Raw genomic sequence first — 22530 nt, 5'->3', positions numbered from 1 at the left:
TGAGAGAGACCTGTTCTGTTCAGCAAAATGCACAGGTACCAGAGCACCAAGAAAATGACAGTGAGTTAATAGGTCTTGACTGGATAGACAAATGAAGCTGAGGTACTTGTTTATGTCTTGGTTGGTAATAAGTAACTCAATTCACCTTTTTAAAAATAGAAGAAAACATGCAATGCAATCATCTGAAGCTGAAGGCACTTGAATAAAAACAAAAAGAGAATTGTTTGTCCTGCTCATTCTGCAACCTTATATCTCAAATAATGAAAGATTAGTTGGGTTTTTTCATTATATACAAAGAACTAGTGAATCTCTGGGATAAACTGTATAGTACATACCCAAGTTAACTTTTTGCTCTTTTTACTTTATTTTACACATGGTGACAGCATTTTAAACTCAGCAAATAAAGCAACTACTTCCCTATTGGAATAATTGTATTATTTTAAAAATCAATTCATGAACAAATGCCACAATTGCTCTGATTTTCAATACTATTTTATTGCAACGGGATGAGTGTTTTCTAAATTGTGCATTACACCATAGTATATAGGATTACAAACAAGATTACAGTACAGATCAATTCCAGTGGTACCAGTGTCACGTCTCAAACAGCACTTATTCTGGACTGCATTTTACATGCAATAGCTATTGTTCTAATTATGAATTAAATGGTTTTAATTTTATTTAAGCTACTGTACTAATTGACTACAATAGGTATAAATCCCAACATTAACACCTGAATAGATTTAGGCTCAGATTTATTACATGAATACATGATAAACCACCATTTGTGTGACTATGTATAAAATCATGCATTTATATGTCCCAGAAACATCAATAGCTTCAAATGCTTTATAAAATCATGGAATGCAAAGGAGTAAAAGACTAAAAAGAAACAGTGCAAATTGTATGTGATAGTCAAGCAGCTTTTGATTTAAAGAAGTGTATGTTGGCATTTATTTATAGTATGTATATACAAGCTTGTGCAAGTAATGAATTGATATGTTTTGTTAAGGAATGCGTCTCTTTTTCCATCCTCTTGACAGTAATGAATCTGGTCTATATTTTAGGGAGAAGGAAAGACTTTAAAGTGAAATGAATTGCTCAAATTGTGCAATTTTTTTTACAATTAGAGAAGAAAGAAGTGCTAAGGCAACACAATAACTTTCTAAGCACTTTTCTGCTGGTTTAAATTAGTTAAATTATTTTGTATAAATTAGATATAATTCTACTTTTCTGATATGTATAAAAATTGATGAAGCTGCATGGTTTTAAAATAGGAAATCCACATTATAAAAAGTCATTAAAAATTCTGTACAAAATCACAACAAAATAATTCAGCATGGGAAAGGTAACAAGTAGTAAAATGCTGGTTGAAAAATATTTATATATATTTTAATTGGCCCATTACTAGTTTAAAAATTGCATAGATCCTAATTATTGCTTGTGATTTTGTTATCCCGATCAGATAATTAATATGATCTGAATACAGCTACACCAAATTCGTGGTGCACTTTTTTTTTAAGCTTTACTGTACTATCTTTTAAAATAGAAGAGCTATAGAAAATTATACATAAGGTGAACAGGAAGTTTGATCCCGTTTCTTTCAAAGGCAGTAACGACAATAAATACATCTATCACTTGAAGCTTGGAGTATTTGCACTTTGCAGCAGTAGTACCGAGAGGGCTGCCTTTTGTAAACAGGACCGGCACTGTAAGCACAGTGGGTTCGTTTCCCCGGGCATGATGAAACCGACGTGCCTCTAATCGTGAAAGATGGCATTGAGCTGGGCATTCATGACTCTCTCATGATGTGAATGGCTATCGAAGGACATAATATTGTCTATGGGGAGCTCGCAGCGAGGAGCAGCAGCGCCCGAGAAGATTGATCCGTGGCTTTGGGGCCCTGCCAGGGTCGCTGCAGGATAGTGCATGGTAAAGGCATAATTTTTTTCAAACTCGGCGGACGGTTCGTGTTTGAAAGAGAAGTTGCCATTGATGCTGAGCGGAGGACTGAGAGGTCCGTCAAAAGAGGGGCTGGTGCAGTCGGTCAGGGGGCTTTCGAAGAAGGGCTCCAGAGCGGCACTGTAGGCGTGCGGCGGCGGCTTCACGTGGAAGACGTGGGAGCTGTCCATGGTGCCGTAGGGCGGGCTGGGCAGCCCCGGAGACTGGTAGGAGTAGGGGTGCACGGGAAAGGAAGCACTGGCCGTGGGCAGGTGCGGCGGCATGTCCTGGTTCTGCTCAGGCAGAAAAGTCCTAGGGTTGAGCTGCAAGCAGCCCGCCACCAGGTTGGTGGTGGGCTGCGACAGGCCCTTGCAGAGTGTCTGCACGAAGGAGACCAGGTCAGGGCTTTTGCCTGAGCGCAGGATCTCCGAGAGCGCCCAGATATAGTTCTTGGCAAGGCGCAGGGTCTCGATCTTGGACAGCTTCTGCGTCTTGGAGTAGCAGGGCACCACCTTGCGCAGGTTGTCCAGCGCCGCGTTCAACCCGTGCATGCGGTTCCGCTCGCGCGCGTTCGCCTTCATGCGCCTCAGTTTAAAACGCTCCAAGCGCGCCTTGGTCATCTTTTTCTTTTTGGGGCCGCGTCTCTTGGGCTTCTGATCATCCTCTTCCTCTTCTTCTTCCTCTTCTTCCAGGTCCTCATCCTCGTCGTCCTCCTCTCCCCCGTTCCGCAACGAGTCTTCCTCCGCGTGCATGGCTTCCAGGTCGTCCTCCTTCTTGTCTGCTTCGTGCTCCTCGTCCTGAGAACTGAGACACTCATCCGTCCAGCTTGGGGGACCTTGGGGCTGGGGGTCGCCCATCAGCCCGCTCTCGCTGTACGATTTGGTCATATTTCCGTTTCCTGCATTCGAAAGGGGAGAGGAACAAGCAGAAAGAAAAGGAGAAAAATGCTATACTGAAAAGCTAGCCAAACCGTGGGCTTAATCCTGTACAAATTCAGGTGCGGAGGGAAGTACCGGCTCCTTGCAAAATAGGTTCTTCTGTGGAAAATCTCAAAGCAGTGGTTGCAACGGTGAGTGCGCCCCGCTGGCACGCAGAGACAAGGCCAGGGGTGTTGGTGCGTGACGGTGGGTGTGTGCGCGCGTCACTCACGCGTGTGTGCATGTTCCATCGTGATTAACTTAACTGTGTTGATGGTGATTGCCCAGCAGGATAATGCGTGTGGAGATGAGTGTACATTTCAGAGACTTCATGTTTATCAGCATGTGTCCAAAGTCATTCACAATTCTACAAAAATGATGAGTTTGTAAAAAGCACATTCTGTTCCATCTCAGTGCTGGCTTCTCTGTACTTGGTGTTTAAAAGGGAGAGCCATTACATAATTTACGAACACTAGCAGTGAGTTTTAAGAAGATTAGACCGGCAAGAGATTGAAGAGTAAATGCATGAAGGAGGGGTGAGCCCGTAGTTCCTACCGAATTATTCTCCCATCAACGAAATATTTGGCAACAAAAGCAGGCAGCAGTCTCCCATCCCTCCCGCACCTTTCCCCCCCTCGTTTCCCATCCTTCGCCCTCCCCTAAATTTCCACCTTGTACAAAAGCGCTGGCTGGAAGGCGAGAGCTGGGGGCGGCGCAGAGAGCTCTCCCGCCCTGGCCGGGGATCAGGTGTGGAAGGCTCTTCTCTAATAAACAGCCCATTCAACGGGCTGCCCGCTCTTTATCTGGGCTTTCAAAGTTCGCCTCGAACCTCCCTTTAAAGGATTGAGTAATTATAATGGTCAGCGATTGGCAATGGCGAAGTTGCTGCTTCTAATACAGAATATTAAAAGCCCCTAGTAAAGCAACTGAATTTTTGGCTCCTGCAGTGTCTGCCGGGGACTTGGCTGCGCACAGAGCAGTAACAGGTAGCAGTCTGGGTCCCCCTTGCTTTCCCAACGCTCCTCACACCCTTTCAACTAAACTATTTGTGAATCCACTTATTTTCTGGGGTGCAAACACTCAAGCTATCTACGTCCCTTTCATTCACTGAAAAGAAGAATTTGACACTCCCAAAGGACATAAAATACACACACAAAAAATAAATCGTAGTAATATGTCTTCTATTTCTTTTTCTTTTTCTCTACTGGAGGAAGTGAGACAGCGAAGTAGTTATTTCCCTTTACGAACTTGAAAAAAACTAGCAAATAATTAGTCACCGTGTATTCTCTTTTTTAAAAGAAATCAAGAACCTTCTGTACTATTAAATTTTATTTAAAATTTAATCAGAAAGCCTGCAGGGGGTACTTGAGTGCCGGGACTCATTATGTGCCAGTACTTGTGGGCCATTACGGAAAAAGATGCTGGTCTCAAAGCACCTGCACGCGCTCCCAGATGCGCACATACACTACAAGAGGTACATAAGGTCGTCAATTATTGCTTTTATTCTCCAGCAAAGGGGGTAAAAAAAAAAAAAATCAAAGGTCTGTAATTACCTGTGGTTGTTAGCAGGTCCTGAGCAGTGACGGTCTCATAACCCCGGGCTCTCTGGACGCCGTGCCTCCTGCGTGGGCGAATTCCTCGTGGCCCGGCAGCGCGGGCGCTCAGGTTATATAGCCCAGTTCGGGATGCAGAGCGCGGGCGGGGCGAGAGCCGAGCAACCGCGATCCCTGCGCGCGGCCCTTGCGCACGCGTCCGGGCTGCGCGCCCCCGCCCCCGCCCCCACCCCACGCAGCCTCGCTCCTCTCCCGCCCTCTGCCTGCGACAACCGCTCCCCTCACCCCCACCCACCCCACCCCTTCCCCTTCCTCCCCGGCATGCGCCATATGGTCTTCCCGGTCCAGCCAAGAGCCGGGCACCACGTGACCCGCCTATTTGTATGCCGCGGAGTGCTCCATTCCGGCCCCTTTGTGGCCAGAAGAAAGTGGCCCATCTGTCGCCAGTTAGAGACTCCGCGGACCTGTTTTTACCCGCAGGAGAGATTAACCCTTTCGGGAGGCAGAAGGGCGAGGGCACAAGGAGGGGAGGGCTTGTGGGACAGGGATAGGGAAAGCTAACCCCCACCGGGTCCAGGTCCCTGGGAGAAGCCTGCGTCTGCGCAGGAAGTCAGGCTGGGGTGAGGGAGTTAGGAACGGGGAGACTGAGGCACGCGGCCAAGAGGGAGCCTGACTCTGCCCTCCCTGTGAGGCCCTCGTCGTGGCTTTGGGCCCTTGGCAGATGCTTGCTGGTTGGCGCCAAAGGGCGGCCTCTCCTCATCTCCATGCACCCCTGTATGCGTACAAGAGCTCCACGGAAGAATGGCTCCGTCCGTACAAGCACCATTGAGCTGGTTCATCAGCCTCCCAAGTGCACCCCCTGCTCTTCCAGCACCTGTACGCCCTATACCTCCCACCATCAGCTCCTCCTATCCTGGAGGCCCACATGAGGTTCACACACACACACACACGCACACACACACGCACACGCACACGCACACCTTGTATCCTCTCAAAGCCGGCCCAGCCCCTTCATCCCAGCAGGCTTTGGCCTCATTGGCCTTCGCTGGCAAAATGAGGCTTCACCTACATTGGGCGGGACCTTTTAGCTGAGTCCCTGGATCACTACAAGGAGGTGTCCCTTGCTCAGCCAGTCTGGAGGCAGCCTGGGCCTCGGCCTTGGCCTGGTAGCTCTGGCTGGGCCCACAAGCCGGTGATGGCCAACATGCCACAACTTGGCCTGCACCTTTATCCCAATCTTAGGCCTACAGCTAGGTTCTTGGGCCTGACAGCCCCATCTCAGAAAGGCACCAGGGCCCTGTGTAGAAGGGCCTTTTCTCTTTCTATAAAGGTCATTAGCACTACTCTTGCCAGCACCTCTGTGGGGCTCCAGTTGGGTCTCTGATTTCATGCAGCCTCCACCTGATGGGTAAGGCAAAGACTCCCTTGCTGCAGAGATCATGCTTGTTGCTAAACAGTAAGTCTTGACTTACTCTTTCAGAACAAGGTAGTTTTAGAAGCTATACTTTTTTTTGAAAGACAGAAAGGAGAGAGGAAAAAAGAAAGCATGCTCAATCCTTCTCTGTGTATTCTTTTTCACCCCACTTTCCTTCTAAGCCTCCATTACACTTTTTAACCTCACCCAAATCCTTGGCACTGAATGTATACTACCTTAATTTCTTGTATAAAGACCGCTGACCTAGATGTCCCTACAGTCTGCAATGTGTCCGGATTGAGGGCCTGGAGTGAGAAGAGATGGATTTGGAGGAAGAAAGTTGTAAGGAAATAGCCAGTATGTGAAAGTGGGGGAGGCAGCACAAACTCAAATGGGGAAGAACGGAGATGTGCGATGTGACCGGTGGACCAGTGCCTGCCATCAGACTGTCTCAGGTTCCAGAGCAGAACTGTGGGGAACCCTGTGGCTTTTCTGTGTCCATCCGTGGGCCTGGCTAAGAAAGAGCACAGAGGAAGATGACAGGATTCAACAAGAAGCATGGCCCCAGTATTTCCACTGGTGCCCTCTGCCTGTAGTCCACACTCAGAGGCCTGGTAACAGTTGGACTTAAAATCTGTCCCTTTGGGGGCTGTTGCATCTCGCAGTGGGGATATGGAAGTCTTGCTTTGGATGTCTTTTGTGCACATTGGGATGCTTCGGAGGAGATATAGAGGCGGAGCAAAAGAGAGGGTTCCAGAGGCCCAGAAGGCCCAACTCGAGTGCCATCGTTGGTGTCCCGTAGAATGAAGAGGAATCTTCAGGGGGGCAGAGGTTGGGGCAAGAGGGAAGCTAGCGACTGCAAAGACCACACTCCAAGGGAGCCAGTTATGAGACTGATCTCCTCCCTCTCCTCGCTGATAATTCTCCTCTAATCCCACTGTGGCTCTTCAAGGCCTGGGGATAAAGGACAAGCCTCTCCGGGTGTCCTGAGATCTGGCTGGTTTGGCCTCAAGGTGACGTCCTGGTGCTTCCTAGTGTGGGGCGGGCCAACCTGAGGCCCAGACCTCCTGGCGCTCAGCGGGGGTCCGCAGAGCCCTAGGTAGGCTGCCGTCGGTAATGGGCAGGCGAGCGAGGAGCCCAGAGCCCGCCCAGCCGGAGCTTTTTGTTTGGGGAGTGGGCAGGACGCGCGCCGCAGACCCAGCGCGAACTCCGTCCCTGAGGGCCCCTCCAGACCGCTCGGACGGTTGCAGACCCCCCCACACCAGCTTCTCTTCCCCGCCCCCTCCCATTCCCGGCCCCACTGGGCGCCGCAGGCTGCCGAGCGGCACGCGAGCCGCACGCGCTGGCAACAAAAGCGGCTTTCATGACTCACTGCCCTCGAGCAATGCCCTGGATCCGCCGCCCCCCGGTCCCTGCTCGCTCGCGGCCGCGGCTCGGGACGGCGGCGTCCTGGCCGTTACAGGGGGCGCGGGGCGTGAGGCGCAGGGCGGGGGAGGGGAAAGTGGGGGCAAAGGACGGGGCGGAGGCGTGGGGTCGGGCCTGGGGGTGGGGAGCGCGAGGCTGGCGGCTGGGGCGGGGAACGCTGAGCTGAGGTGAATCCCGCCGGCCGGCGTCCCCGGCGTGACCTGTTTCTCTGGAAAGAGATGCTCGCTCCTGCGGACGATCGCGGACCCGGTGCCCGGGAAGGGCTGTCCAGGCCTGGGCGCCCTCTCCGCCGAGCCCGGGGCCGTGTGGGCGGTGCGGCCCAGCCAGGAGCAGGGGCGGTGGCCCGCCTCCCGGTCGGGTCAGGTCCGGGGCTGGAGCTGTCCGGCTCGACAGGCAGGCGCTGAGAGAGCCCGGAGCAGGAGAGATGCGATTAAAATGCCTCGCCATCGCCCCGGGCGCAAAAGCCGGCCTCCCCAGCTCTCCTGGGCCTGCGGCATAATCTTAATTAAGATAATTGATTCATATTGCACCTGCGAGAACGGAAAAAAATTGATTCCAACCCCCAACCCCACAAATTGCTTAGAGCTATTGGATGGATCACGACGCGGCTGTGATTTGGGGAGTGATTTAGTGCCTGGCTCCCCCAGCCCAGCCTGTCTGGGCCTTTTTATTTATTATTTACGTCCGCTGGGTCCCGCTGGGCCTTGATGGCTCCCTCCTGGCGCCGAAGACCTCGAAGGGACCCGGTGTCTCGGAATAAGGGATTTCCTTAAATCGTTCAGCAACAGAATCAACACTATAAAATAAACGCGATCCCCACATCCTGGCAGACGCGGATCTCTGGCACGATAGTGCGTCAGGTTGTGCGTGCCTCGTGCGTCAGAAAGCCTGTGTGTGTAAATGAGTGTGTGTGACTGTAGCCCAGTGTACAAGTGCGTGACTGTGAGTGCGTGTGTAAGAGCATGTGACATCACTGCGATGTGTATGTAAATATAAGTGTGTAATTGTGAACGTGTGTGTGGGTCTATGTGTGCAGTGACTGTGGGAGGGGATGGCTGAGTGTGGGGTGTTAGAATGTGCACAAGTGTGTGTTCTGGGCGCGACTACTTCCCATGGAGGAGCGAGGACAGAGGGCCCGCACCTGTTTCCCGGGCTGCGAGGAGCAGCTTGTGGTCCAGAGGGGACCTCACAGCCCCGATGTTTGCCAGCTTTCGCCTTAACAGAAATAGCTCGCAAACAAAAAATCCCTGGTAGCTGGGCGTCGCTTTCCGAGTGGAACGCGAGACACCGACGGCGTCTACGCGACCTCCCAACAATGGCTGCGGCCGAGGGCTGCGAGAGGAGCCCTGGACAACTTCCTCGAGGCCCGAAGAGCCGGGGCTTGGGGTCCAGGGCAGCTCCGAGGAGAAACGGCTTCCTCAAAATATCAGCACCGCGGACAACTCCCGACCTGCGGGCTCTGCAATTCCAAAAGCTGCTTTGAGCCCTCTTTCCCCTCCTGTTTGCTTTTTTTCCCCTAAATGATTGTCCTTCTTGTCCAAAACTTTTCATAAAGATTCTGTAAATCTGCATGTGATTAGCCACCTTTTCAGGACAAATTTGCTGGAAAACTACATGTGTGGAGGGGAAAGGCTGAAACTAAATTTGAACTGATGAAACTGAAACAAAGACAAATCACGAAGTGAACAACTTTTTTTTAAAAAAAGATGGACATCGTTCTAATATTTGCACTTATATGCCAAAGGTCTTAAATACAAATAAATCTCACATTTGCTTTCCTTAGAGACATTATGTCTAAACTGTTTTTGATTTTGCTTTTGTTTTATGTAGCATGGATGTTATGGAGATTATAAACTTTATTACCATCATCTTGTAATTCTCCAGATATTTTATGTTGTATCCTCTATTGATGGCAAAAAGAAACTTACAAATACTAGGTGGCATTACTTCCTCAGATTTAGTGAGTCACACAATTATCTAAGACCTGGTGGATTTAAATATTCCTTATTACTATCCATAACTTGTCCAGAGCACACTGAAAAAAAATCTAGTAGACATGTAACTCTGAGAACAAGAATGTTTAGTAACTCAAATCTCTTAGCAATAAAATATCACATCCTCCCTCATATGCCCTGATACAATTTTCAAAACGCCATTATTGTACAAAATCCTTACCACATATTCAGACTTCAGTGTAATGGAAAATACAGTTATTTGTGATTCTTGAGTTCACCCCTAGAGCGTCATCTTCTTTAAATAAAATGTGTGGGGTTTTTTTTTCCTTTTTAACAAATGCATTTCCACCTGAATTAAATATTGATAATTTGACCTTTCATGTCTTTAACTAATCAAAGTGGGAAAATTCCAAATGTAGATCTCAGAGTTTGGCCCTGGTGGGTCTTTCCGCTTGAGTAGGCGCTGAGATTAAAGGAGTCGAACTTCCTCTTTCACTGCTTTCTCCTTGCACTAATTGCTTATGCAAAAAATGCAGATTTGTATTAATTAGTAACTCCACTGATTAGTTCTGTGGTATTTTCACATAATAAATCATGCTGCAGACATGAATGTTGGCACATCACCCAGTGGTGGCTCAGGCTGCAATTCAGATTTCATATTAAAATAAAATCTCTGACTAAATCTACCTTTTGAAGGCAGGTACCGTGAGCAGCCACCTGCTGGGAGCACCTGCCATGGGAAATTATTTTTACTCAGTGATGAGCCACTTTGGGGCCCCAAACAAAGAAATCTGATGATGAGGTTAGGTTCTAATAAACAAATAAATAAGCAGACACGCATGATAAGAATGTGCCTAACTAAGCTTTAGTCGTTTTGCAAATAATAATGTTATAACAGAGGGTCAACTTAAAATGGGACCCCATGTTTTAACATGACCTCCCAAGCAACTGATCAACATTTTTGTCTATTATCTTCCTGTGGGAGTTTTGCAGACATGTTACACTAAGATTCTCTCCTAATGGAAACTCAGTGGCTCCCCCCAACCAACAGGCAGGATAGCTCTGAAAAGTAAAAGGAACATAAAATAGCTGAGGGAGAAATATGAATTCAAAAACCTTCTCAGAGTGAAATGGCCACCTCTGCCTTGTGAGCTACGAGACCAGATGAGCAAATTCTCCTCTCCACACTACTGCATAAGCTCTTACACAACTCCTTGCCTTGCCCTTGGAAACAGTTTAATCTGATGAAGCAGATTACAACCAACATCGCCAAAATTACAGCCAGAATTCAACCTGGGTGCTTTCTGTGCTGAGCAACTCTTGACATGCGCCTGTTTCCTTGCCACCAGTGGCACTTCTCAGAGAGCTTTTGGTGCTGCCAGCACCTTTATGCTCTTTCTCTTCCCTGCCCATCTGTACTTCCTGTGCCAAGCAACCCACAGATACATGTGTCTCAAGAAGGCAAAGGATGATATTTGACCAGGCGCCCCACCTGGGGTGCTTCCACCGAGCACAAAGACAAAGGAACAAGCATTTAATATTGACATTTGGACATATATATATATATATATATATATATATATATATATATATGAATCTGGAACACAATATTGCATTCCACTAGCACTATGCAGGCTGGGACTTCTGTCTGCCTTCAAGACTTGTCCTTTGGCGGGTGGATATTTGGCTGAGGGTGAGGAAATACAGCCTCCTGGAAGCTCTCTCTCAAGCAAAAGTTTACCGCACCTTTTAGATGCAGTAAGAAGTGAAAGAGAATGAATATTCCGGCATTTGTGATCTTTTAACTCATCTGAGAGATCAAGACTTTTTTTTTTCTTTTTGTATTTTAGGGGAAGAGTCTACAGGGTGTTCAGGGTCTCACTATAAGATTGGACTCATAGTGATCCACCTGTTTACAGCCTCCCAAGAGCTGGGATTACAGGTGTGCACCACCATGCCCAGTCTTTGAGACCTTTTAAAAGGAAATAAATTACCAAAAATAGACAGAGGTGGTAATTTAAATCACCTAAATTGCCACCCCTGCCCCTGGGGCACACTGAGACAGCCATTGAAACTGGGTGTTGTGGCGCAGACCTGTAATACCAGCACTTGGGAGGCTGAAAAAAGGAGGATCACTAAGAGTCCAATCTGTATAGTGAGACCTTGTATGCCCTGTACTAAAATATACCCCCCAAAAAATCACTTAATTCAAATATACTATTTTCCTCTTCTTTTAATTCACTCCTGAATCATACTTCTCAGGGCTTTATATGAACCAGAGTGACAGTTTGTGATGAGAAAAAAAATCCTAGATTTTCATATTTATCAACAATGCCAGAGTACAATAGTTACATAGAAAGCTAGGATGGACACAAGTGGAGTACGCACATACCCAGTTGGATCCAAGAGCAGAAAAGTAAAACCAACTCAGCAGTACTTAAAAGTGAATAACAAGGAAGCTGGTCCAGGCTGCCCAGGTGAAGGGGGGCTGAGCTGAGAAGCGTTGAGTGTAGCACTGAGAAGAGGAAGGAAACTGGAAGGGAGGACACAGAAGGGAAGACAGAGCCCAGAGCCTGGTTCCTGGCAGAGCTTTGAGCTGTTAATAGAGCAAGGTGTGCCTGGGGTTTAGGACAGGTTCAGTAGAAGACTGCCTACAGTACTGCACTGGGGACATATTGCTATTAGCCTAGCAAGGAGTGATGGTGCTTAGGCCAGGCTGGTTGTGGAGGAGCTGCAGAGTCAGAGAACACAGTTAAGACGTATTTAGAAAGAACGCCCTGAAGCCACAGCTGTGCATTGTGCAGACTACCCAGTGGTCATCAGAAAACCTTCATGGCCTACAGTCTTCAGCAAGTGCTCCTGGCTTCCTTAGAAATTATGTACCACATTGATTTTTTTTTTTTACCACATTTAATTTAAATCAGTTGTGACTTACCCATAACATAATCTCTTTGAAAAGTGGGGACTAAAACAGCAGTACACATTTGCTGAGCACACTTAGAACATTCCAGAGCCAGAGTTAACAGCTATTATAATTCTCAGTTGACAATGGAAGAAAGTGAGGCTCATGCCAGTTAAGGAACATGCCCAAGGTCACTTAATTGCTTAGTGCAAATGCAGGACACACATTCATGCCGGCTTGATCCAAAGCCTGTATCTACTATGTCCTATTGTTAGGGTTTATGTCTAGTTGATCCCCCAAGCCTCATGTAAATTATGGGGCAGATGTGGCTGGAGGAGCAAGGAGTGGCTTGAAGGGTGAGGCCAGAGGACCAGGGCGGCGCCAAGGGGTGGGGCCCAAGAGGTGTGAACCATTAAATTGGCTAGCCTGGGCTTTCTCAGAGATGTGGGAGGGTCATTCTAGACACGGCAGCACCCCAGCCTCTCCTCCAGTGTCTTGAAACCTCCAGTGACTGTGAGCTAAATAAACCTTTCCTTCCCTCAGACTGAGTGTCGGGTGTTTGTCCCAGCAATGAGAGAAGAGTAACGGATACACACATCAAGGAAAGAATCCATCAAGATTTATTTATAAATTAAATTTTGTTTTCTCTTTTTGTTGTACTAGAGATTGAACCTAGAACCTTCATGCTGAGCTACTTTCCAAGCTTTTTCTAAATTTTGAGTCAGGGTCTTTCTCACTAAGTTTCCCAGTGTTCTGGTTTGTGTCTAGTTGCCCCCCTCCAACACACACACACCCCAAATCCTCATGCGGTGATCAGAGCAGGCTTCTAGAGTTTGTGATTAATTCATGATCCAATGCTGGGATTAGGGGAGTGTGTGCTACACCCGTCCCTCCCCCCAGGTAGCCTGAACACAACATAAGGAAGGGAGGGAGGCTCACTAGCTGCTGCGCCACTGCTCCTCCCCTTGCTCCTGCTGTTTTGCCATTTTCTACTGCCATCAATGGCTACTCTCTGCCATGTGCCAAGTACGGACTGAACCCTCCACAAACCGTAAACCTTTCCTTCCTTAATTCTGGGTGTTGGATATTTTGTCGCAGCAATGAAAGAAAAGTAACTGAGACACCCAGTCAGGGATTCAACTGGCCATCCTCCTGCTTCAGCCTCCCTCTGGCTGAGGTGACAGGTACGTGTGACCACATCCAGTTTAGAAGCTGTGTCTTGTTGTGAGTAACGTAATAAAAGCACTTTCAATTTGCTTCTAAGTGTGATGGTTACATTTGCTTGAGTCCAACTGATTAGCTTAGGAACCACCCAGCGGAAGGGTGGGACTACTTCTTGGTGTCTGGGTGGGTCTTGACAGCAGGGTCTTCGGTGCTGTATCAGGCCTCTTGTCTCTTCCTCACTGGGGTTTCTCCCCTGCTCTGCCTCTGACTGCCACAAAGGGAGACACTCTGCCCCTCCAGGCCCTTGTGAGGTGACGTTCCTGCCCTGGGGCCAGCCTGCCCGTGAGACCTCATGCTCCGTCAGAGCCCCTGGGTGCTGTATGGCAGCAATGGGAAACCTGCTCGGTGCTGCAGTGCATAGTTGTGAGCTTGATGTCCTGTGACCAACCTCAAGATAGCACACGAGTGCACCAGCCATTGCTAAGTCTTTCTGGAGATAAAAATGAGAAAATGATAAAGCAACAACGTAGTCAATTATATCTATCAGATTGCTACAGCGAATTAATTTAATTGTTGAAAATGGATCAGGTTGGAGAATATAATGAGGACACAGACTTTTATATCATGGGATTAACCTTTCTCAAAAAAGTACATTATTTGATGATTCACTAAAACTTGTTCTGCTTGAAGAAATAAAATTGTTGGCTCTAAATTGGTCAAGCAATGCCATAACTCATCCACATGGCTGACACTCATAAAGGATCTACAAACTTCAGTATAGGGTTTCAGGATAAATCCTGAGGGGATTTGACTGACCTTGTCAGATGCAAAGTTATATTTCTTGTTTTATAGGTCTTGCTTTATCTTGGTCTTAACCATCCAGCAGAAAAGTATAAAAATGAGATATAAAAAGTCAAGCCATATTAATATGCTGAGCTGTAAAAGGCTCAAGTCAACAACTTCTGATATTGCCAGTCTTACAGAAAACCCATTACTATAATGGACTACTGGACTATATTGGAATATTTTGCTGAATTCACATACCTACAATATTTGAATGACAATGGAATACCCTTCTCTGACAACACAAAACAAAAAAGGGGATACAAGTTAATGACCATTTTGTATCTGTATATTCAAAATAGTTAGGATAGATATACAGCTACTTTCTCGTAATTCAATGAATAGAAAGATTGTTCTACCTGTACTGTAACATCATGTAACTCAGTTGTGTCCCAAATTTTCAGATCAAGAAGATTATAGGGCCACAGAGGAAAGTGATCAATGATGTAGAGTGTGCCTAAGGAGAGTCACATGGAGAGAAAACATTCTCTCAGGCTTTCACAAAGCAAATTGGTCGAGCAATGGCCGTGACTCATTGACATGGCTGGCATTCACAAAGGATCTACAAACTGTGGTACAGGGTTTCAGGATAAATCCTGAGGGAATTTGCCTGACCTTATCAGATACAAAGTTACATTACTTGTTATACAGGTCTTGCTTTATCTTGATCTTAACCACCCAGCAGAAAAGCATAACAACAAAGTAAAAAAGTAAAGCCATATCAATATGCTGAGCTGTAAAAGGCTCAAGTCAACAACTTCTGTTTTTTTTTTTTTTTTGGTGGAACTGGGGAGTGAACTCAGGCCCTTGTACTTGCCAGGCAAGTGTTTATTACACTGAGCCATCCCCCTGACCAAGTCAACAACTTCTGTCATTGCCAGTCTTACAGAAAATCCACTACTACTATGGACTACTGGACTATATTGGAATATTTTGCTGAATTCAGGCACCTACAATATTTAAATGACAATGGAATATCCATCTCTGACAAAACTAAACAAAAAAGGGGGATAAAAATGAATGACCATTTTGTATCTGTATGTTCAAAACAGTTAAGATAGATACACAGCTGCATTCTCTTAATTCAATGACTAGAGAGATTTGTTCTAATAGTGTTTGTGGACAGGATATCATGTCTGCATCTTGTACAATATATAACCACTAAGACAACAATATACAATGTATTAATTATTGAAACTGTCCTACTAATCGGTTTTGAAACTGTCTCATTGCTATTTGTTTCTCAATAAAATTATTTTAAAAATAAATAAATAAATAAATAAATAAAAGAAAGATTTGTTCTAATAGTGTTTGTGGACAGGATATCATGTCTGCATCTTGTACAACGAATACCCACTAAGACAACAACATGCAACATATTAATTATTGAAACTGTCCTACTAATCGGTTTTGAAACTGTCTCATTGCTATTTGTTTCTCAGTAAAGTTATTTAAAAAATAAATAAACATTAGCATGTCATAACTTGTGTACACTTCTGTGCACATTAGCATCCCATCCTCCACTCCCTGTACTCTGATGCTTTTGATGCATTATGGCTTCTAGACAGGAGTCTCCTCCAAGCTTCCTGTGTTCCTGGGGCTCTAGGGAGGCAGCTGGACCACAGGCACGTGATACTGGTCCCCAGCTGGGTGTGACACTGGGAGGCAAAACCTGGCAGGAAAGGGTGGGTTGTCATGGGGTGGCCTGGAGAATCTCTGTTCCTGTCCTATCCCTGTCTCCTTCTCCATCCATATCTCTCTCTCTGTCTCATCTTCATCTCCATTCTTGTCCCTGTCCCTGTCTCTGTCTCTGTTTCCATCTCCATTCCTGTCTCTGTCTCAGTCTATCTATTTATCTATCTATCTACCTATCCATCCCATCTTTATCTCTATCTCTCTCCCATCTTTTGTGAGAGCCTGTTGCTTCCTGCCCGCAGTGCCCCTGTGTTATGCCACCCTGCCTTGGCGGTAACCAATAGGGGCTGAAACCTCTACGTACTGTGAGCCAAAATAAACCTTTCCTCCTCTAACTTGTGGCTCTCCAATATTTTATTCCAGAAACAAGAAAGTAACAGAGGCATAAGGGTGACCAAAAAATATGGGGGAATATTTAAATTAAAAAAATAGTTACAGTAAAAGATACATTTCTAAAAGAATGATGGAATAAGTATGGGCACAGCAAGGGAATACTTTAAGTATCTTGGGGGGGACTATTGATATTGTGTTTTTCATTGTAATAAAGTTTTATATTTAAATATTTGCCACACTTTATGATCATTCTTCATTGATCAACTGTTTTGGGCAGTTTTTGTGAAATATATAGACACTGCAGTCAGAGAAATAGCTCAGCAACAGAAGCGCCTGCCTAGCAAGCGAAATGTCCTGAGTTCGATCCCCAATATGAAATAAATAAATAAATAATTTTAAATAGGCACTACAATGTGACTCCATTCACTAGATCTGTCATAGTCACAGAACCCCAATAGGACTTTAGGCTCTTCCCCCAAATCAAAATAACTATGAAAGATGAGTGTTTTTGATAGATCCATGCTTCAAGACAGCCACAGCATAATTAAGGACATTCATAACAGCCAGCTTCCAGGACCGTTTCAAAGAGGAAGAACACTTAGGTGAGGGTGTTGGAAGGGAGGGGGAGGATTTTGAGAGGTTTTAATAGTATTGTGGGTTTTTTTTACATGAATACATTCTTTATTAAAAAATGTAATCATTCATCAAGTGCTTCGATCACATTTTGCATAGGTGCCATCCTAGAATCTTCCCCTCCCCCCATGAGCCCCTGAATTGGTTAGTGTAGCATAGCTTTTCCTCTTAAATATCTAACTTTCTCGGTCATTTTTCAACATCTAAAAAAGTCAACAGTATAAGAAAAATTTTGTCTACCTACAGTCCTGTAATTTAGAATTGCACTACAGGGAGGAGTCAGGTGACAGGATATTTATTCAGATGGTGTGGATCCCAGCGCAAAGACCCAAAGTCAGGATGCAGGGGCCCCTTGCTGATGTGTCAGCTTCCAGCCTCTGGAAAGGAAGATGCTTTCTTAACAGCCTAGTTTTATGATAGAGTTTTCAATGTCAAATCTGAATTCTCAGGCTAATGTGTAATCTGCTAGGTGCTCAATATTTCCGTCAATCACCGGTACATACCACTAAATCTATTTACAAAGATTACAGATCTAATTGAATTGCCTGCCATTAAAACTTTGTTTCCTGTGTAGTAAGTGGCACCAGAAATGTTATGGGCAAAAGAATAGTAAGCACATGGGAATAAAGATTGATTAAGAAAAGTAGGACTGGATTTGAAGGAGTTAGAGGAGGAGCCAGGGTAATTCATTATCCCCAGCAAGGAAGTAATTGATTACATCATCACGTGTGGTCACTTGGCAATCGGAATGGAAGGAATGGGACAACATACAGATAAGCTGCTGTGATGAGTCTTTAAGGGCTTTAAGAAGAGACTTGGGACAGACACGTAGGGATTGAGGTCTGCCCTGCCTGACTTGAGAAAGCACTGCTACCCTTGAAGCCCTGATTTTGAAGTGGACACCAGTCTTGCCAGAGATGTTGTTCTTGCCAGAATGCCCTGTCATGCCCTCTGCCTCCCTGGACTTGGCCCTGCCCAGTGTTACGCACAAACCCTTCCCTGGATGCCTACCCCTGTGTGTCCTCTGAGAGGCTGAGCATCCCTTCCAGGTATCCTCAGGCCCTTCTTGCCTGTCCTTGACCCTCAGTGTGTTTCCCAGAGTATGAGCTGCCTCCAACCCCCAAAAAGCTGACTGTGAGTGATATCGGGCAAGTTCCCAAACTTGTGCCTCAGTTTCCCCATCTGGAAATAATGGGGCCACCTCTTGCCAGCAGGAGCAAGGCTGCCTGTGCCCCATCTTCCTCATGTCCCAACCCAGCACTTGGGCACCCCCTGCCTCTGCCTCAGTGGGTCTGTGGAAGCCCACCACTTACTCCTCAAACACCCAGCTCTGCTTCTAGCTCAGCCATCCAGCAGCTGAGCGCCAGGGCATGGTGCTGTGCTCTTTTCCATATTTATTTGATAAAGAAAAGTCTCCTGAAAGAGCAGAAATGTGGCCAGCCTGGACTCCCAGCCCTGGGGCTGTCCTCTGGTGGGGCTCAGACCGGCCAGGGCCTACTGAAGTGGGGCCATCACCCAGAACCCAAGGACCTGCTTCCCACGTGAGGTCTTTCTCCTCTTTTGCAAAGCAATATGCTTGGGTCTGCACAGCCCCATCAGATAGCCTGGATCCTTCCCAGGGGAGCCCAGGGTCTGATAGCATTTCTGGAGATGCAATGAGAGGAGGTTGAGTCTGCCCTCCTTGGTGTCACACACTGAGAAGTCCTGTTATAAAGAAACAAAATGGAAAATGTCACAAAAAAGTTTGTATAAGGACATATTTTTGTACTACACAGGGACTCTACCCAAATGTCAGCAATAAAACTTCCTTGTCTGGAAAAAAAGAAAAAAGAATTTATACAGAGCAAGAGATAGACTGTCTGTTTTCAACTGCTACTAGTAACCTAAGTAAGAACATGACTTACTCAAAACAGTAAAAATTAAAAAAAAAAAAAAAAAAAAACCTAAGAAATTTGTATAATTTCACTACAGGAAACTGGACTCATCATCTTGCCAAGCTGATGGGTCCTGCTATAAAACGTAGGTTATCGAATTACTGTGGAGTCCAGTGGTCCTTGCCTTGCAGTCTCTGGATCAGTGAGATGAGTAAGCATTGGGAACCTGGTGGAAAGCCAATGCTTGAGCCTCATTCCAGAGCCAAGGAAATGGGAACTCCGGGCCTAGTGATATCTAGTCTCAAGGGTGCTTCTGGTGATTCTGACACACAGGAAAGTCTGAAAAGCACTAACAGCTCCCAAGCACCCCACACACATGCCCCCTTACTAAGCTCTTATGTGAAAGAGTGAAAGCTGAGAGTTGTGATGACAACACATGGGAGGCTAATCTAAGCACACAAATCCTCTTGAAAAGCCTTCTTTTCTAGTGCAGGCCCTCTCTCCTATCCTGTGTCATGAGTTTTCAGTAACTTCCAGATTTCCTCACTTTTATTGCCCTAAATGTGGGGGCCAAAGAGTAAGAAAGCTTTGCAAGATGCCAGTGGGGGTTGAATGAGGCTTAATTTACAAATATATTTGTACTTACCAGTAATTTTGGATATAGACTATCTCTTTTTGTCTCTGCATAGTTTTCACAGAAGTTTCATGAAAGATGACTTAAGAGTGCAGGAAATTGAAGTACACCAAATTTCTTTATTTGGTACAGAAAAAGCAATTTAGAGTTTTTGGCAGAAAAGTTTGGTAGAACTTCACATGTGCAAACTTCTTACCCTCCTAGGATAGCAACTCAATGCTATTATTGGGTTCATGCCCTGACCAGTAATTGTGATCATCAGTTTTTAGGGTAACAGGCCAGGGGCATCATGAGAGCCAGAGACAAGGTAGGTTTTTAAAAACAAAAACAAAAACAAAAAAACCATAAAACATGGTAGAAAGGAAATACTTCTCAGACTGATTTTTGAACATAGGCAAAACTGTAGGAGTATCTTAAAATTTATGGGATCTATACAACTAAATTAGGCGATGATGATGATGATGATGATGATGATGATGATGATGATGATGATGATGCACAAATGCTAAGGCTTATGGAGGGCTGTCCTAAGGCACCATCCTATCATGATGACTGCTCACCCAAATCCCAGGCTGAGGTCCATCCCTAAGCCTGGAGTTGTAGAGTAACCCTGAAAACTAGAGATACCATTACAAGTATTTCTCAGATGCCTTTCTCCTAGCTGGGTCCAAAAGTGTCTTTGACCATTTACCAAAGTAACTACACCGCAGGAGATGGGAACTGGCCAGACCTTTTTAAGGAGTACTGGCTCCTAGCTCTGAATCCATGCAATACAGAATGCTAGGGCTACTGGTGGGGTGGGCGCACATGAAGGCTAGGAAACTTGAGTTTAGGAGGTGGTCCGTTCTGTCACAGCACATCCGGGGTCTGCAGTCCATGCTGCAACTGCTTCTGCATTCTCTGCTTATAGAGACAGCTGAATATCCATGTTTGCTCCCTGCTTCCCAAAATGGGGATTATGAGGATTTGCACAGATTAGTTTTGCCCCAATAGTTTGAAAGACATGAGGTGTTAACGAAAGCACTTCCTAGTTGTTCTCCCCCAATAGCGCCTCCCCTGTTCTCTCATAGAAATAATACCTACACATTCAAGCTAGAAGCAACAGCCATCTAGAGCATTTTTCTGCCAATTACAACTGTATGTGGCTGTATGACTAAGTGTTGGCCAATGGGATACAAGTGACAGCGAAAAGAACAATTTCTGGATCTTTTCAATAAACTGCCTGTTCCGTCTCCTTTCCGCTAGCTGAAATGAAGGCCAAAGCACCACTGTTGGGACGATGTGACAATAAGATAAAAGGAATGGTGTCATTGTTAGGGTCACCATCCAAGCTTTTGTCTGCTTATATAAGGACTTTCACTTGAATGAGAGATCAATTTTCATCTTGTTTATCTTTGTATCATTTTAGATCTCTCTACCATAACTGAATCTATATGGGAACAAATTTGGGTTGTAATACTTGTCACAGCCCCATTAGAAAACCCATACCCCTTTTCCTTGAAGATAACAGTTTGTGACTTTGGGAACGTAAGTCAACTGCTGCAAACTGAACCAAGTGGTAATTTTGAATGTAGGCACTATTCCATGTGAACTATTTATTTATTTATTTATTTTTATTTTTTATTTTATTTTATTATTATTATTTTTTTGTGGAACCAGGGATTGAACTCAGGCCCTTATGCTTGCCAGGGAAGCACTTATTCCACTGAGCCCCCACCCCCCATGTGAACTATTTGGCAGAGTAAAGTGACATGACCCTGATACGTGGAATTCAGCTATTGTCCTAACTAAGGTTTTTGTTGTTGGATTTTGGTTTTTTCTTAATCCCGTTAAGCAGTGAGCACCTGAGTACACTGCTTTGATGCTCTCTGTTTCAGACACACCAGCTCCTCCACTCCATGCAGTCATGTAGCTTTGCAACTTCGGTCATCTCACCTTTGCGGAGTGCCGAGCTTGGCCACTGTATCCATGGCTTTCAACAGATCCAGAACACAGGAAGTAGAAGGCTCTACAACTGTTTTCAAAGGCCTGTGATTTCAAGTGGCTGGGAGATAAATCCAAGTGCAATTTAGAAGCCTGACAGCTTGTGAAGGTTCCAAGCTTGTGCAGGATCTGATGAGACACTTCCCCCAAATGAAAGGTGACTTGCTTTACTTTGAACCTCCTACATCTGACATTATTATGCAAAGTTTTTAATGCAAAATTACTTCACTTAATTCAAAAGGAAGGAAAGGTAAATAACACCATTATTTTTATGCATAGTTACCGATCTTTGGATTTTTTTTGGTGATTATATACAGCTTAGATATATGGCATGGAACATGAGAAAACTAATGCTTAGAATGATTTGAATAAATTCTATAAATGGGATGAGAACATGATTAATGATAAATGCAGCATAAGGGACTGGTATTGTTTGTATAGTTAGAGGATACATTTAACACGTGGAAAATAAGAAAGTCAAAGATGCAAGGAAAATTGTGCTAGTTAAATAAGGTTAGAAACTAGACAAATGGAATAAAATGAAAGAAAGTATTCATATGTAGGATTTTTTTTAACAAAAAGAAGTGAAAGAACCTTCACACATTGATGCTGAGTAGGCACTGTGCAAATAGCCTGGTAGCTTCTTAGATAGTTGGAGTCTCCATATGACCCAGTGATTCTTCTTCTTCTAGGAATATCTCCAAGAATATTTTAAAAATATCTTCCCACAAAACTCATAGCAAACAGTAGTCATAGTAGGTGCAAAGTGGAAACATACCAAATGTCATCACCTGATCAATGGGTGAAGAAAGGGAGGTAGACTGGAAGAACCAAATGTTAGTTTTAAAGAGGGAGGAGAATTTTGACACACACTGCAATCTAGATGGACACTGCCGTGCCAGTCACAAGAGGACAAACACTGTGTGATTCCATGTGGAGGGACCAAGAATGATTACAACCACACAGAGGTTGAAATATAGATCGGTAGTTTCCAGGAACTCAGTGTGGGGAAGAGGCCAGAGAGCAAACAGCTGGGGGGCATGAGATTTCTTTGGTGGATGATGGAAATATTTTGTAATTAGACAATGGAGATGATTGCATAGCTTTTTGAATGTACTAAAAATCACTCCTGTCACTTTGACTACTCTATAAGTTACTAGATAGATTTCTTTATTGCTCATTTCTGAAATGCTGATTTTTCTTCAAGATCCTAAACTAGGCTGGCTCTCTCTCTCTCTCTCTCTCTCTCTCTCTCTCTCTCTCT

At 45.3% G+C, this 22530-nt stretch overlaps 1 protein-coding gene across 1 annotated transcript in view; it reads right to left on the bottom strand.

The window, feature by feature from the left end:
- Positions 1 to 1122: 1122 nt before the first annotated feature.
- Neurod1 (neuronal differentiation 1) overlaps positions 1123 to 22530 on the bottom strand; it is a 48891-nt gene continuing 27483 nt past the window's right edge. The window contains exon 2 of the mRNA XM_004628640.2: positions 1123 to 2839. Within this exon, the coding sequence (XP_004628697.2) occupies positions 1761 to 2839 (1079 nt within the window). The 3' untranslated portion in view covers positions 1123 to 1760. The remainder of the gene's footprint in view (positions 2840 to 22530) is intronic.

Source organism: Octodon degus, unplaced genomic scaffold, assembly GCF_000260255.1.
Source record: "Octodon degus isolate 3935 unplaced genomic scaffold, OctDeg1.0 scaffold00025, whole genome shotgun sequence".
NCBI classification, from domain to species: Eukaryota; Metazoa; Chordata; class Mammalia; order Rodentia; family Octodontidae; genus Octodon; species Octodon degus.
This window is presented reverse-complemented; position numbering and strand designations above follow the sequence as displayed.